Consider the following 13437-nt stretch of genomic DNA (forward strand, 5'->3'; position numbering starts at 1 on the left):
TTCATACTAAGTTGTTGCACTAATATAAAGTCATGGCAACACTGAAAACCAAGGGTTACTTCCTCATACAGCGTTGTCATTTGTGCCTCTGACTTCAGTTCTGAGCCAGGAGCTTCACATAACTCACACTGCTGGTCCTGTGGGATTAAGCTGAAGGTGGCTGCAGTGGTTCTGCTTTGAGCAGAGGAAGGAGATGAACCTGTTGTCAGTGTGAGGTGAGTTTCAGCAGCTCCCTCCAATGGTTTTGTGCCAGAATCAAGACGTACAACTGAACTTCAGGGTCAGGTCCTGCAGCGGTTGAGATCCTGCAATGTCAGCAGTTGGGGTTCTATTAAAAAACAAGCATCACCATCCTATTCTCTGCTGAATTCAGTATTAGATTCAGCTCTTCACATACTGCACAATCGCTTAGTGAAAGAATTGCATTGCTTTTCCTGCAGCTCACCAGGATACGGAATCTAAAGGAATAGGAGAATACAGCTGTAGGGGCATTAGCTTAATTATTTCTTCCTGCTTCTTTCTCTTCCAGCCATGTTAACAACACCAGAGTCAGGTTTCCAGGCGATTATCCTGCCAAAATAACCGGCCATTTACAACTCCCACAGCAATCACTTTGGCTCTGCAGACACCCTCTGCCCTGAAAGAAGGAAGGAATGGAAAACAAGGTCTCAAGCTCGCTTGCAAAACAGCAAATCAACAAACGCAGTTCCAAACCCACCACAGCATCTCATTGCAGGCTCTGCAACCTAGCAGGAATACTGTATAATAGCAAAGCTGATTGCCCTACATGTGTAACTTAAGAGCAGTAGTGGCACTTGAGACATCTTCTACTTAGACCTGTAGGCATTGTACTCCAGAGGTGGGTTTCCTATCGTGTATCATTCCCCCATGGCAGCTGACCGGAGGGACATTTAAACCAACAGCTCACCTTGCTCTGCTTTGCTCCTAAATGGAATGTATGGAACAATAGAATATTTGTTTTTGCCCCAAAACCCAACTGCCCAGACCACCAAAACCACCGACCCACCAGCACTCTGCACTAAGAAACACAATGAGATGGCAGGGCAGGCAGCAGCACATCCTATCCAACACTGATGCCCTGCTTTGTGGGTGCTCCCATTGCTTGTGGATGCTTCATCTTACCAGGCTGTAAGTGTTGGGTCACAGAGGCAGCAGAGAGTGGAAGATATGGAGTATCAGAGAAAGAATTATTCCTTGTACATCTGGAAAGGGATGGAATGTCAATAGAGCCCAGCAGCAAGCAATGCCATGGGTAAGGAAGGGGCTGCAGTGGTCCAGTGGGGACAGGAAGATGCTTCGACTTGGAACATGAGGGGATGCACAGCACAGATAAGTCACTCCCAAGCCAGATCCCACCTCGCTCCTGCAGGACCCCGCAAGCTCCACAGGGACCCCTTGCCCTACCCCAACCTTTGCTGCTGCTTTGCTGAGCCCTGGACACACTGCAGGAGCTGCCACCAGACCTGCTGGTTGCAGTGGCCCTTTCCACTCATGGCAATGGAGATGGCTGGCAGAGCATCAACCTGGTGAGCAGGGCTGTGCAGGGGTAAGTAGCACAGCAAAGCAGGGCAGGAGGCTGCTCCTTCCTTCCTTCCTTCCCCTCTGCCTTGCAGATGGACAGCACAACACAAAGGGCACCAGATGACCAACAGTGCTGGAGCTCAGCCCTAAAAACTGGTGTCCTACAAAAAAAGATAAGTCAGCCCCAAACTGCAGCCTGTTGGGATCCTATTGGACCAAGGAACAACCCCAAGATTCCCATCCTCTTACCTCAAACCTTTAACTCTGCTTTGCTGAGTCCTGACCCCACTGCAGGTTCTACCACCACACCATCTGATTGCAGTGGCCGTGTCAATGTTGCTGCAGACACAGTGAGCCCCAAATGGCCAAGGAAACCAATTTCAGAGCAGCAACCTGGTGAGCAGGGCTGTGCAGGGGTAAGTAGCACAGCAAAGCAGGGCAGGAGGCTGCTCCTTTCTTCCATCCCCTCTGCCTTGCAGATGGGAATCAGCACCAAGATGGAACCAGAGCAGGACACACGCTCGTCCTCAGCTCTCCATGTGATCTCCATGCAATACAGCACAGATAAGTCAGCATCAAACAATGCCCTTTTGGGTACACTGGCAGCTCCCCAAGATCCCCCTGCCCCCACCCCATCATTCCATACTGCTTTGCTGAGCCCTGGCCCCACTGCAGGTGCTGCCACCAGACCTGCTGGTTGCAGTGGCCCTTTCCACTCATGGCAATGGAGATGGCTGGCAGAGCAGCAACCTGGTGAGCAGGGCTGTGCAGGGGTAAGTAGCACAGCAAAGCAGGGCAGGAGGCTGCTCCTCCTGCAGGGCATCTGGACTCAGACAGAACCAGAGCAGCTCAGTTTCCTCCCACCAGCCCATGTCTGCCCCTGTCCGAGGCATCGAGCACAGCTCTGCACCGCATCGCCCCTACAGGCAGCCCGAGGATCCGCACCGGGTGGGCAGAGGAAGATCCGCAGCAGCTCCAGCTACGGCCAGGTTGCCCAAGGAGGCTGTGGATGCCCCATCCCTGCAGGCATTCAAGGCCAGGCTGGATGTGGCTCTGGGCAGCCTGGGCTGCTGGTTGGTGACCCTGCACACAGCAGGGGGTTGGAACTACATGATCATCGTGGTCCTTTGCAACCCAGGCCATTCCATTATTCTAAGGATGGGAGCGGGTTGTTGGTCTGGGATAACCAGATTGATGCTCAAACCACCACAAACCATCACCCCAACCTCATCACCTCACATTGACTCAGTGCACAGACCTGCCTGGACCACCAACACAAATCACACCTTCCCCTATGCAACGTTCCTGCTGTGGTTTAATAACCCACATCAAACCCCCTTCTCCCAGGCCGAGTCCTTTTTGCATGTAAACATCCCTGCATTGCTTTATCGACTTCAGGCAGAGCTGGGCTATGCTGAGCATGCTCAGGGAACATGATCCTCGTCAGTGACCCCATAGAGCTAATTAATAAGCCAGCAGCTGGCAGCTTGTGCTTTAAGCTTCAGTCTTACAGGGCCAGGACTTACTGAGGAAGGCAAGGCAGCAGTGGTTATCTACTCCAACTTCATGTTCTAAGGCAACCTTATGGGCACAGCTGTGCATCTCTATTTGAGGTCACGTTTTTGATTGCATAGCTCAAGATCTTCATCGCAGTGTTCATCCCACCAGCTGCTAAGCAAGGATCCGATCCTCAGACCTGCAACAAAAGCTGCTGCTGTGTGTGACAAATGCAGCCTCAAAATGAGCCAGACTCCTTCAGGAAGACTCAAAAGAGAGAATGGCCAAGGGACCTCAAGGTAGATGGAGATGGAGAAGGGACCTCAAAGATGATGATGAAGCTCCAAGCTCCCCCAGCTGCAGGCAGGGCCACCAACCTCCATAGTGAACACCAGCCTGTGCTGCCCAGGGCTCCATTCAACCCGGCCTTCAACACCTCCAGGATCAGGGCAGGTTAGAGAGCGAATGAATAGGGAGAAAATATACAAATGATTACTTGTTTGCATAGCTTATGGATGAGGACTGGAGAAAAGTCAGTGCCCTACGACTCGAAGAAGGAAATACAGCAAGAGAAGGGAGATTTAGTCAGCAGGTCCATCTGCCTGAAGCATTAAGGATGATGCTTAATGCTGGTGAGAAAGAGAAGCAGAAGGACCACCATCTGGTTAGCTTTTCCTCCACCCACCCACCCACCCCCTACCCCAGCTTATTTAAAGAGGTGAGCACATACGCCCAAAGCAGAGAGGATGAAAACACATGGCCCTGAGAATTAATTACGGCAAGTCATTTTCAATTAAGCCAGAGGACAAAGGCTCCCCCACAGCTAAATACACAGCAAACGTAGTGCACACGTTTTCCTTTGATCAGAGGCCGTGCGAGTCCCTGGGGCTTAGGGAAGCTGGGGGCTGGGAAGGAAGCAAGACAGCGGCCTTGACAGGTTGTTTGATAAGCAACAAACCTCAGAGAGCTTTCACAGCTCACGGGACTCTTTGCAATCCCTCTAATGAACGAGCTCAAGAACCTTTGTAGGAAGTGTCCTGGTTATCAGCCAGGTTAGCGAGGACAAACAGGTGCAGTCCAACTGACTATTGTGTGCTGTTTTATTGACTGGTTTCAGTTCATAGAACAGTAATTTCTCATGACTGCTGGCTTTAATCAGGACATTTTTATCCTGAGGTAGCCAGGTAGAAGCTCTAAGTTCTCTAGTTCATACCTTTTAAGGATCAACATCACGGTGCTGTTTAAGAAAAGGGTTTTAACCCTGTTTACTGCAGCTCAGCCCTGCTCACCAAGAGCATCCCCATGATTGCTATTCCCCTCTTCCACTCCTTCCCTCCCCCAGCACCTCTCACAGCAGCAGCTCTGACTGCAGAACACGCAGATGGCAAGTGTTAATTCTGACAGAAATGAGAGAGGAGAAGGCAGTTCCCAGCAGCAGGAAAGCTCAGCTTGTGGCCACCATCCTTGGAGCCTGAACAGCACCTTTCAGCTTTGACCCTGAGAAGATGTAGCTGAAAATGCTATAAAATAGACACTATAAAAATTATAATGAGATCAGAGAATGGCCTGGATTGAAAAGGACCACAATGATCACCTCGTTTCAACCCCCTGCTATGTGCAGGGTCACCAACCAGCAGAGCAGGCTGCCCAGAGACTGGAAAGGCAGTGACATAAACTCAAGCCATCATTGTGCACTGGCAGCCTCCCCTCCTCCATCCCCAAGATGTTTGTTTAAGCCCACGACGTTGTGACAAACCAGCTGAAAAGGAAATCCAGAGGGACCAAGCCAGGCTGGAGCAGCAGGCTGAGAACTTCCTAAGGTTCAACAAAGCCAAGTGCATGGTCTGAACCTGGGTCATGGCAAATCCCACTGTCAATACAGGCTGGGGGATGAAAGGATTGAGCACAGCCCTATTGAGAAGAACCAGGGGGTGCTGGTGGATTGAAGCTGTGTGTGAGCCAGCACCGTGCCCTCAAAGCCCTAAAGCCAACTGCATAGAATCACAGAATGGTTTGGGTTGGAAGGGACCTCAAGAATCATGAAGCTCCAACCTCCCCACACTGCACGCAGAGCCACCAACCTCCACATTTAATACCAGCCCAGGCTGCCCATGGCCCCATCCAAGCTGGCCTTGAACACCTCCAACCTTGAACCACATCCCAGGCTGCATCCACAGCAGCACGGCCAGCAGAGCAAAGCAAAGCAAAGGAGGGGATGTGCTCCTCTATGCTGCGAGGCCTCACCTCGAGTACTGCATCCAGACGTGGAGTCCTGAGCATAGGAGAGATATGAAGCTGTTAGAGCACTTTAAACACCAAGAGTGGTAAAGGTTGGATCTTAGGAGGGAGTTGTTCACTCAGAGGGTGGTGACGCACTGGAACAGGTTGCCCAAGGAGGCTGTGGATGCCCCATCCCTGCAGGCATTCAAGGCCAGGCTGGATGTGGCTCTGGGCAGCCTGGGCTGCTGGTTGGTGACCCTGCACACAGCAGGGGGTTGGAGCTGGATGGTCATTGTGGTCCTTTGAAGCCCAGCCCATTCCATGTCTTTATGCTGCCCGGCTGATATAGAAAGCAGCACAGAGCCCTTAAGGGGGATTGGGGGGGGGGGGGGGTGGAGAAAGGGTTAAATCCAGGAAGCAGAGGAACCAAACTAAGGCTGAAGATGATGTTCCATGACTCCAAGTGGATCATAAGGTGCCAAATAACCCCAATTTCACCGCATTTACCCTTTAATCCCATAGGGGCTCTCAGTTCTCAATGGGGGGGCTCCTCCTTGTCCCCTCAGTCACCACATGAGGAGAAGCAGGGCCCAGAAGGGAACCCCCCCCATACACATACATACATATATATACACATAGATATAGATATACACATAGATATAGATATACACATAGATATAGATATACACATAGATATATATACATAGATATAGATATACACATAGATATATATATACATAGATATATATAGGGGGATATGGGGTCATATGGGTGGGGTATAGGGGGTTATATGACCTATATAGGGTCATATGGGGGGGCATTGAGGGTTATAGGGGGTTATATGGGGTTATATGGGGATATATGTGATCATATGGGGTTATACATAGGCCCCTGCCCCCCTCACCTTGTCCCAGCTCAGCCACTGCCACACCGCTTTATCCAGCTGCTCGTCTCCGGTGCTGTGAGAGATCAACACGTTGGAATTCACGTCCCCGTCGGCTCCGGGTTCACACATCGCGTCCGATCCGGATTTAGACGGTTTCAATCCGAATCAACGAGCATCGCCCCCGAAGGGACGGATCGAAGCGGAGCCGATAACACCGAGCCGTTACCTCAGCGCCGACCCGCCCTCCGCCTGCTCCTCGACAACAGGCGAAGCCCCGCCCACCTCGCCTCTATCCAACCAATCAACGCAGCGGAGGGGCGGGGATAAGAGACCGCCTTCCTCTCGGTGCCCGGTGCACGATGGGAAATGTAGTGCGAGCACCGGAAGAGGGACGCGGTGGGGGAGGGGCCGGTTGGAGTCTCGAAACTACAACTCCCAGCAACCCGCGCGACGCATAGCTCAGAGCGCCTCCTCACCCTGAGGCGCTGTGAGGGGATGGCGGCCATGTTTCATTTTGGTCCCAAGCTTTTGGGATCGAACCCATCCCCACCGCCCTGTGTCCCTCAGTGCTGTGCTGAGAGCACTTGGAAATGCCCTAAAATCCACCCCAAGGATCTTCTGATTGAGTCTGGATGATGAAGCCAAGGAAGAAGGGAGATCTGGCTGTAAAAGAGCCTGTGGGACCAGAGGCCTGCAGTGAGGTGTGGATGTTCATAGTGTTATTCAGGCTGGAAAAGACCTTTAAGATCCCCAAACCCAACCCCAACCCACCCCCACTGACCCCACTTAACCCAGACAGTGATATAATGAGGGAACCAAACGCAATGGATGACTTCAGTGCATAAGGGAAGAGGCACTAATGTCGTATCTCTGGGCTTCATTATGGCCTTTGCACTGTTCCCTCCCTCCAAACTGTAGAGATACGGGTGGAATATTGGATGATTTGGCTCATTTTTATGCTCTAGTGGTGTAAAAACCCTCCAGAATAACCAAAAGCTCTCAATAAACACATAAGGAAAAGAAAGAAGGCCAAGCTTAATTGTAACAGTCCCTCATATTGCCTTTCCACAGAGCTCTTGTAAGAAGCATTCCTGTTTGGCAGGCCTTGGAAAGGTATTTAATATGGGCATTGCCCTTTGTTTTTGGTGGGAAATGGAGCTTTTAGAGGCTGGAGTTCTTGTTATGCTGAGCCTTGGGCCTCCCTTGTAAATACAACACAAAGGAGAGGAAGAGGAAGAGGAAGAGGAAGAGGAAGAGGAGGGAAGAGAAAAGAGAAGAGAAGAGAAGAGAAGAGAAGAGAAGAGAAGAGAAGAGAAGAGAAGAGAAGAGAAGAGAAGAGAAGAGAAGAGAAGAGAAGAGAAGAGAAGAGAAGAGAAGAGAAGAGCAGCTCACAAGAGCTGGTTGTGAGATCATACCCAGCAAGTGGTGGTAAGTGGCTCAATATCTGGATGGAGATGGGTGACAGTGGTGTCCCCCGGGAGCCAATATTGACGCCAGTGTTCTTTAAACATCCTTATCAATGATATTGATATCCTTATCAATGATATTGACAGCAGGATTGACGCACCCAATGGACAGGATGGCATCCAGAGAGACCTGGACAGGCTAAACAGTGGGACCAGGAGAACCTCATCAGGTTTAGCAAAGCCCAACTGCAAGGTCTGCACCTTGGTCATGGCAACTGCCACCATCAGTACAAGCTGGAGGATGGAAAGATAGAGCACAGCCCTGCTGGAAAGGACCTCATGGTAATGGTGGATGGCAGATGGACCTAAGCCAGCACTGTGCCCTCACAGTCCTAAAGCCAACACAGAATCACAGAATGACCCGGGTTGGAAGGGACCCCAAGGATCATGTAGTTCCAACCCCCCTGACTAGCAGGGCCACCAAACATACACATTTACTAGATCAGGTTGCCCAGGAGACCCCATAGATCCCCATAGAGACCCCATAGATCATGTTGCCCATGGCCCCGTCCAACCTGGCCTTGAACACCTCCAAGGACGGGGCATCCACAACCTCCCTGGGCAGCCTGTTCCAGGGCCTAACCACTCTCCTAGTGAAGAACTTCCCCCTAACATCCAACCTAAATCTTCCCTCTTTTAACTTAAAACCATTTCCCCGTGTCCTGCTATTGTCAGCCCTTTCCAAGAGCTTACTCCCCTCCTGGGTGTAAGTTCCCTTCAGGTATTGAAAGGCTGCAATGAGGTCACCCCGCAACCTTCTCTTCTCCAGGCTGAAAAGGACAACACAGAGCAAACCACTCAGTACTAAGCTTCCCATCAGCTCCAGCTTCAACCCTGCAGGCTTTTGGACCCGATGCCACCTACTTCCTTGTGTCATTCTTTCCTGTCTCTCTCACGTGTCTCTATAGAAGGATGTGTCATCCGTAGCAACGTGGTGTAATCTCAAGCCCAACAGGCAAGTCCAAGCAATGCCCCGACAGACTGATGCCAGCATGTTTTTCCAGCTCTCACAATAGCTGATAAGGGAATTTAAACCCTCGGGGGAACTTGCACCTGACAGCGTGAGGCACAGCTGCTGCTCTTCATACCTATGCTGCTCTTTTATGCTCCCTTGTGCTTTATTTGCAAGGGAGACCCAAGGCTCAGCATAACAGGAGCTCCAGCCTCTAAAAGCATCATTTCCCACCAAAAACAAAGGGCAATGCCCATATTAAATACCTTTCCAAGGCCTGCCAAACAGGGATGCTTCTTACAAGAGCTCTTTGGAAAGGCAATATGAGGGACTGTTACAATTAAGCTTGGCCTTCTTTCTTTTTCTTATGTGTTTACTGAGAGCTTTTGGTTATTCCAAAGAGGGATTTTATGCCATCAGAGCAAGCAGGCTGTTACTATGTGATACCTTCACATAGGATAGTGTCAGCTGTGCTCACACCCCATGTTATCAGTGCTCACCTTCCTACGTGCAATTAACAGCAGGATCCGACCATCATCGCTGATATGAGATAAGAGAATTGCCAATCCATCACTTTATCTCTGCTCCTCCCCGAAGAGCAGATAAAACGGAAGATAAAAGCTTTCACCTGTGCTTTCTTTCATAGGAATAACTGCAGTACAAAGGGGTTGAAAGCTCTCCATGGGGTCTCATGGTGCATCCCAAGTCAGTGTGATCTGCCTTCCCAGTGTGTGCTTAGCTGGCTCCAAGGGAGAGCAGTGAAGAAGCAGCCATTGTGATGCTGATACTGGACTAAGGCATGTTTCTTCTCTCCTAGCAATCCACAGACAACAGTGTGCCACATGTGGAGCAGCATCAAACACTCTGGGGCTTAAAAACTGAGTAAAATGCCCCATGGCCAGAGAGATATACGAGGTGAGTGATGGGACACGGCTTGCTGTAATGGAATAGAATGGTGAGAGCCTGCAGGCAGACCATGGTGGTGCTCAGCTGGAAGGGATGACTTCATCCTTAGCAGAACGCATGTGTGCATATATATGGCTGTGTGTGCTGTGTTGCTCTGCTTTCAAGGACAGAACAGCTCCCTGTGCTGCTGCTTTGAAACTCACAGCATCCTTGTGTAGCATAACGTAATGATTGATAACTCCCCTTACCCCCCTCCTCCCCCCCCAGGTTGATAACTCCCCTTACCCTCACACACACCTCCCCCCCTATAATGAGCGCTTCTTTTTAATGTGGACAAAATAACATAGGTTAATAGAGACTTACTAATTGCATTCAGCTTCTGTTTGGGATTTCATTGCAGGGAGGAAGAGCATTCCCCTTGTACATCTAAATGCCCCAGGGCTGAGTTTGCAGCATCTCAACCTCATACCCCCTAAACAATGGTGTGCAGATTTTGCTCCTGTGCAACACCCTCAGTGTTTTCCTACAGAAGAATGGCTGAGCTCACAACGATGTCACTGCACATCAGAAGGAAAAAACCATCTGCATGGTTGTGATAACATCCCCAGGGACCTGGCACCACAGAGCAAAACCTCACCCGTGACAAACAGGATTAGCCCTGTGCCGGAGAGCCTCAGCACCAGGGTAGGCACAGTGTTTCCATAGCAATTTAATTGCATGCATTTAGTTCCAGATACCCTGCACAGGGCTTGGGGCTCCCTCCCACAGCTTTCCCATTGGTTTCCTACCCCCCCCCCCTCTCCCAGTTCCTGCAATGAGATGGGTCACGCAGGATGAACCCAGCTGCACTCTGCGTGCCCTCGCTCTGCAGCACAGCTTTTGTTTTATTATTTATGGATCATGAACACGCTGTGCCTCTTGGGTTTACCCGGTGGGAGCACAGCAGCTCCCATTGCTTTATTTGCCTCTCTCAGAGTACCATATTTCCAGGCAGCCTTAAAGTCAGGCTGTAACACCACCTGTATCAGGGGATTTTGTGCTGCTTGGTGAGGTGCCTCTGGGAGCTGAATGCCACTTTTAAGCTGATAAAGCAGCCAAAAGGCAGGCAGAGCACAGAGAATGGGAACAGGGAGGACACAACAGGGGACAATTGATAACAGGAACCGGTGGCTGTCTTGGCTTGGTGCTTCATGTTAGCCTGGGGGAAGCCTGACCCTGCACTCTCCTGCATGGACAGTGTGTACTTTGTTTTGCTGAAGAGCTGAATGCCCCTAAACAACCATAACTGTACAACTCAGAGCTGCTTGAAAACCCCAAAGCAAAAGCCAGGAGCTGCTCTTCTGCTTCTCATTGCAAACCTGAAAGCACATCACAGGTCCAGTTCTGCCTGTGGGCACATATCTAAGGCAGCACCCTTGGGTTAGCAAGCACAGAGAAACTCAGGCTCATCACCTCCCCCCACCCTGATGTCTTGCCCTGTCACATAAAGTGCATTTTACTCAGGCTCTGCTGACTCAGGTGCAGCAGAGGAGCACAAAGCCACAGCCAGCATCCCCACTCTTCCTGGTGCCTCCAGTTCAGTTCTGGGGGGGGGCTCTGTCCCAGCTCTCCGCCTCCTTACTATGATTTCACTGCAGGGAACTTCAGCACACCAGGGAAGTTGGCTTGGATCACCAGTCCCCTCATATATCAAAGTTTGTCCTTTCCAAGCCAGACCTGGTTATTTTTAAGCCTCCCTGCTAGGTATTAATAGCCCATATGCGTGCTATGCTGAGCAGTTCCTTTGGTACCTGGATGGGAGTTGAGCTGAACTGTCCTGACCTACGATCGCAGCCCCAATGGTTGGTTTTACAATTGCACTTTTGATAAGTTCAGTGCAGCTTATCACCAGCACGTGCATACACCTGCATTGACCCCAGATCCTCAGCAGGAGGGGGGAGAAGGCAAAAAGGAGCAGAGAAAGGGGAGACAGACCTGCAGGGTGCAAAGAGAGCTGGGGCTGCATCTTGCTATCGGTGCTACATAGAGAGGGTCCAATGTCACCCTGAATCTGGGCTCTGCCTGCTGGGGGCTCACCTGATGATTAATAGGGCAGGTTTCAGTACCAGTTTGGGACTGCCACATCTTTATCTAAAGAATCTGACTGTTGGTAGGTGTGAGAGAGGCTGCGGCTGGGGTGAGATGAGCTGTTATTCACCAGAAATGGATGTTTGGGGTCACTGAGGGCTTCTGAGCTGAAGGGTAAACCCCATTCCCACAATCACCCACAGCACCTCACATCACCTCTTCTATCTTGCTCCAGAGGAAGCTGGGCAGTAGTAAGTAATTAACATCACTGCTTGAAACCCCACTTTCTATAGGATTCTGCCTCCTGGAGCTTCAGCATCTGCCACGGATCACGGTGTGTTATGAGACAAGAGTGAGGCTCTGGAGAAGTTACCTGGGCAAAGCACAGTGGAACCCCTGCTGCATTGCAGGGGGAGCACATCAAGCATCCAAGCCGCATTACCAAGGTCAGCCTCAGCTTCCCATACACACAGCTTTATCAAATCCTTTCCCAAGGCCCAGGCAAAGTGGTTACAGCCGTTGTCTCGCCTGTGATTCATTGCTGTGTGCTGAAAAAACAAACAAAATGACACAGCGACGACTGAATCAATCGGCCTCACATGAGTTCTGTGTTTCCCTGGCTGCATTGTTTAAAATCCTAACGCAGCCAGCTGCAATGTGCACGCTTTGATTTAGAGATTCAGCCAAGGACGGTGCTGCTTTAGCTCTGTGCTCTTAAAACCCGAGATGGGCTGAGCACAAGGAGCAAACCCCATTGGTTTCAATGAGGAGCAGCTCAGCTGCAGGATGACACCTTAATTAGCCCCTGGTAGCAGAATCAAACCCATTCTGGGGGTCTTCCATCTGTCCCCATGTTCCAGTGCCCCTCCAAACATCACCCAGAGCCCAGCACAGTGCATGAAGACACCCATAGGGATATGAGCAACTACCACCAGGTGGCACTGGAACCTTGTCACCCAGCATGGTGGAGTCTGTCCCCCAAGGTGGGGGCACCCGCGTTGCTCTGTTGCATGCAGGCTATGGGCCTTCACTTGAATTTAATGGCAGGGGCCAGAGTGAAGGAGCCCCAATATCTCCCAGAAGTGCCGACTGCCATCAGGATGGCCACATCTCCTGGGTTATGGGTGGGATATTCACCTTGGCATCCATCCCATCATGGGGAACCCCATCCAGCCCCAGCACAGGGGATGCTCGGGGTGCTAGAGGGGTATCAGTGCCATAGAAAGGGAGAAAACTGAAGCACAAACCCACTGAGGGAAGGAGGATGTTCTCTGGCTGTCCCTGCCCACTGTGCGTCCCCTGTTTTATTTGCATAGAACGGCTTTGTTTGCTTTTCCCAACGTTGTAACTGCAATGCAAACACAACAAACCCTCCCGAGCCCCCTCCCAGGGGCTGTGCATGACAGTGGCATTTGAACCACTTGTCTGGCATAGAAACCACAGCTGACCCCAAAACAGGGACCCCAAAACAGGGACCCCCAGGGCTCCCCCCAGACCTCTGTGTTACTTTCTATGCCCAGAGCATGGCTGAAAGGAAGGGAAATCCTAAATCTGCTGGGTGAGTCACTGCCACCATTGTGCCAAGGTTGCCAGCCCTTGAACCCCCAGAATGCTCACGTCCCATCTTTTGGGTCAGAGCTTGGTGAATGTTCCATTGGCAGCCAGTCTGGCTGTAATTACAGATATTAATTATGCCATGATGAGAAGATTAAGACATCGCAGGGACCATGATGAACACTGTGACCAGCTCACTGTGCTGTCCCCAGCAGACAGACTGATCTCAAGGGCAGGAACAAGGTTATTCATCCTCCTCACCACTGACCACCCCATAACCAAACCCCAACCGAGCTGCTTTCGTAGCAGGGACAAAACCAAAGAGCCCAGGAGGACCTGAGCACTTC

The 13437-nt window shown here is 51.0% G+C and overlaps 1 protein-coding gene and 1 long non-coding RNA gene across 6 annotated transcripts in view; one reads left to right on the top strand and one right to left on the bottom strand.

The window, feature by feature from the left end:
* PGM2L1 (phosphoglucomutase 2 like 1) overlaps positions 1-6409 on the bottom strand; it is a 30943-nt gene extending 24534 nt beyond the window's left edge. For 2 of the 5 annotated variants that reach the window (XR_014932249.1, XM_015852627.3), the window contains exon 1: positions 6164-6409. Coding sequence is in view for 1 of the 5 variants with exons in the window: in XM_015852627.3 (XP_015708113.2) it covers positions 6164-6274 (111 nt within the window). In the remaining 4 variants the exon portion in view is untranslated. Of the gene's footprint in view, positions 1-199; positions 306-837; positions 5312-6163 lie in introns of all 5 variants that reach the window. The other 3 variants (XM_085510220.1, XM_085510205.1, XM_085510213.1) reach the window with 3 other exon arrangements.
* A 163-nt stretch (positions 6410-6572) lies between these two features.
* On the top strand, positions 6573-13223 carry LOC107308649 (uncharacterized). Its single transcript, XR_001552869.3, has 3 exons — positions 6573-9478; positions 9870-10153; positions 11830-13223. It is a non-coding gene; the product is annotated as an uncharacterized LOC107308649 (long non-coding RNA).
* The last annotated feature ends 214 nt before the right edge of the window (positions 13224-13437 follow it).

This window comes from Coturnix japonica, chromosome 1 (assembly GCF_054131305.1).
Source record: "Coturnix japonica strain WE chromosome 1, WE-NBRP24, whole genome shotgun sequence".
NCBI lineage: Eukaryota > Metazoa > Chordata > Aves > Galliformes > Phasianidae > Coturnix > Coturnix japonica.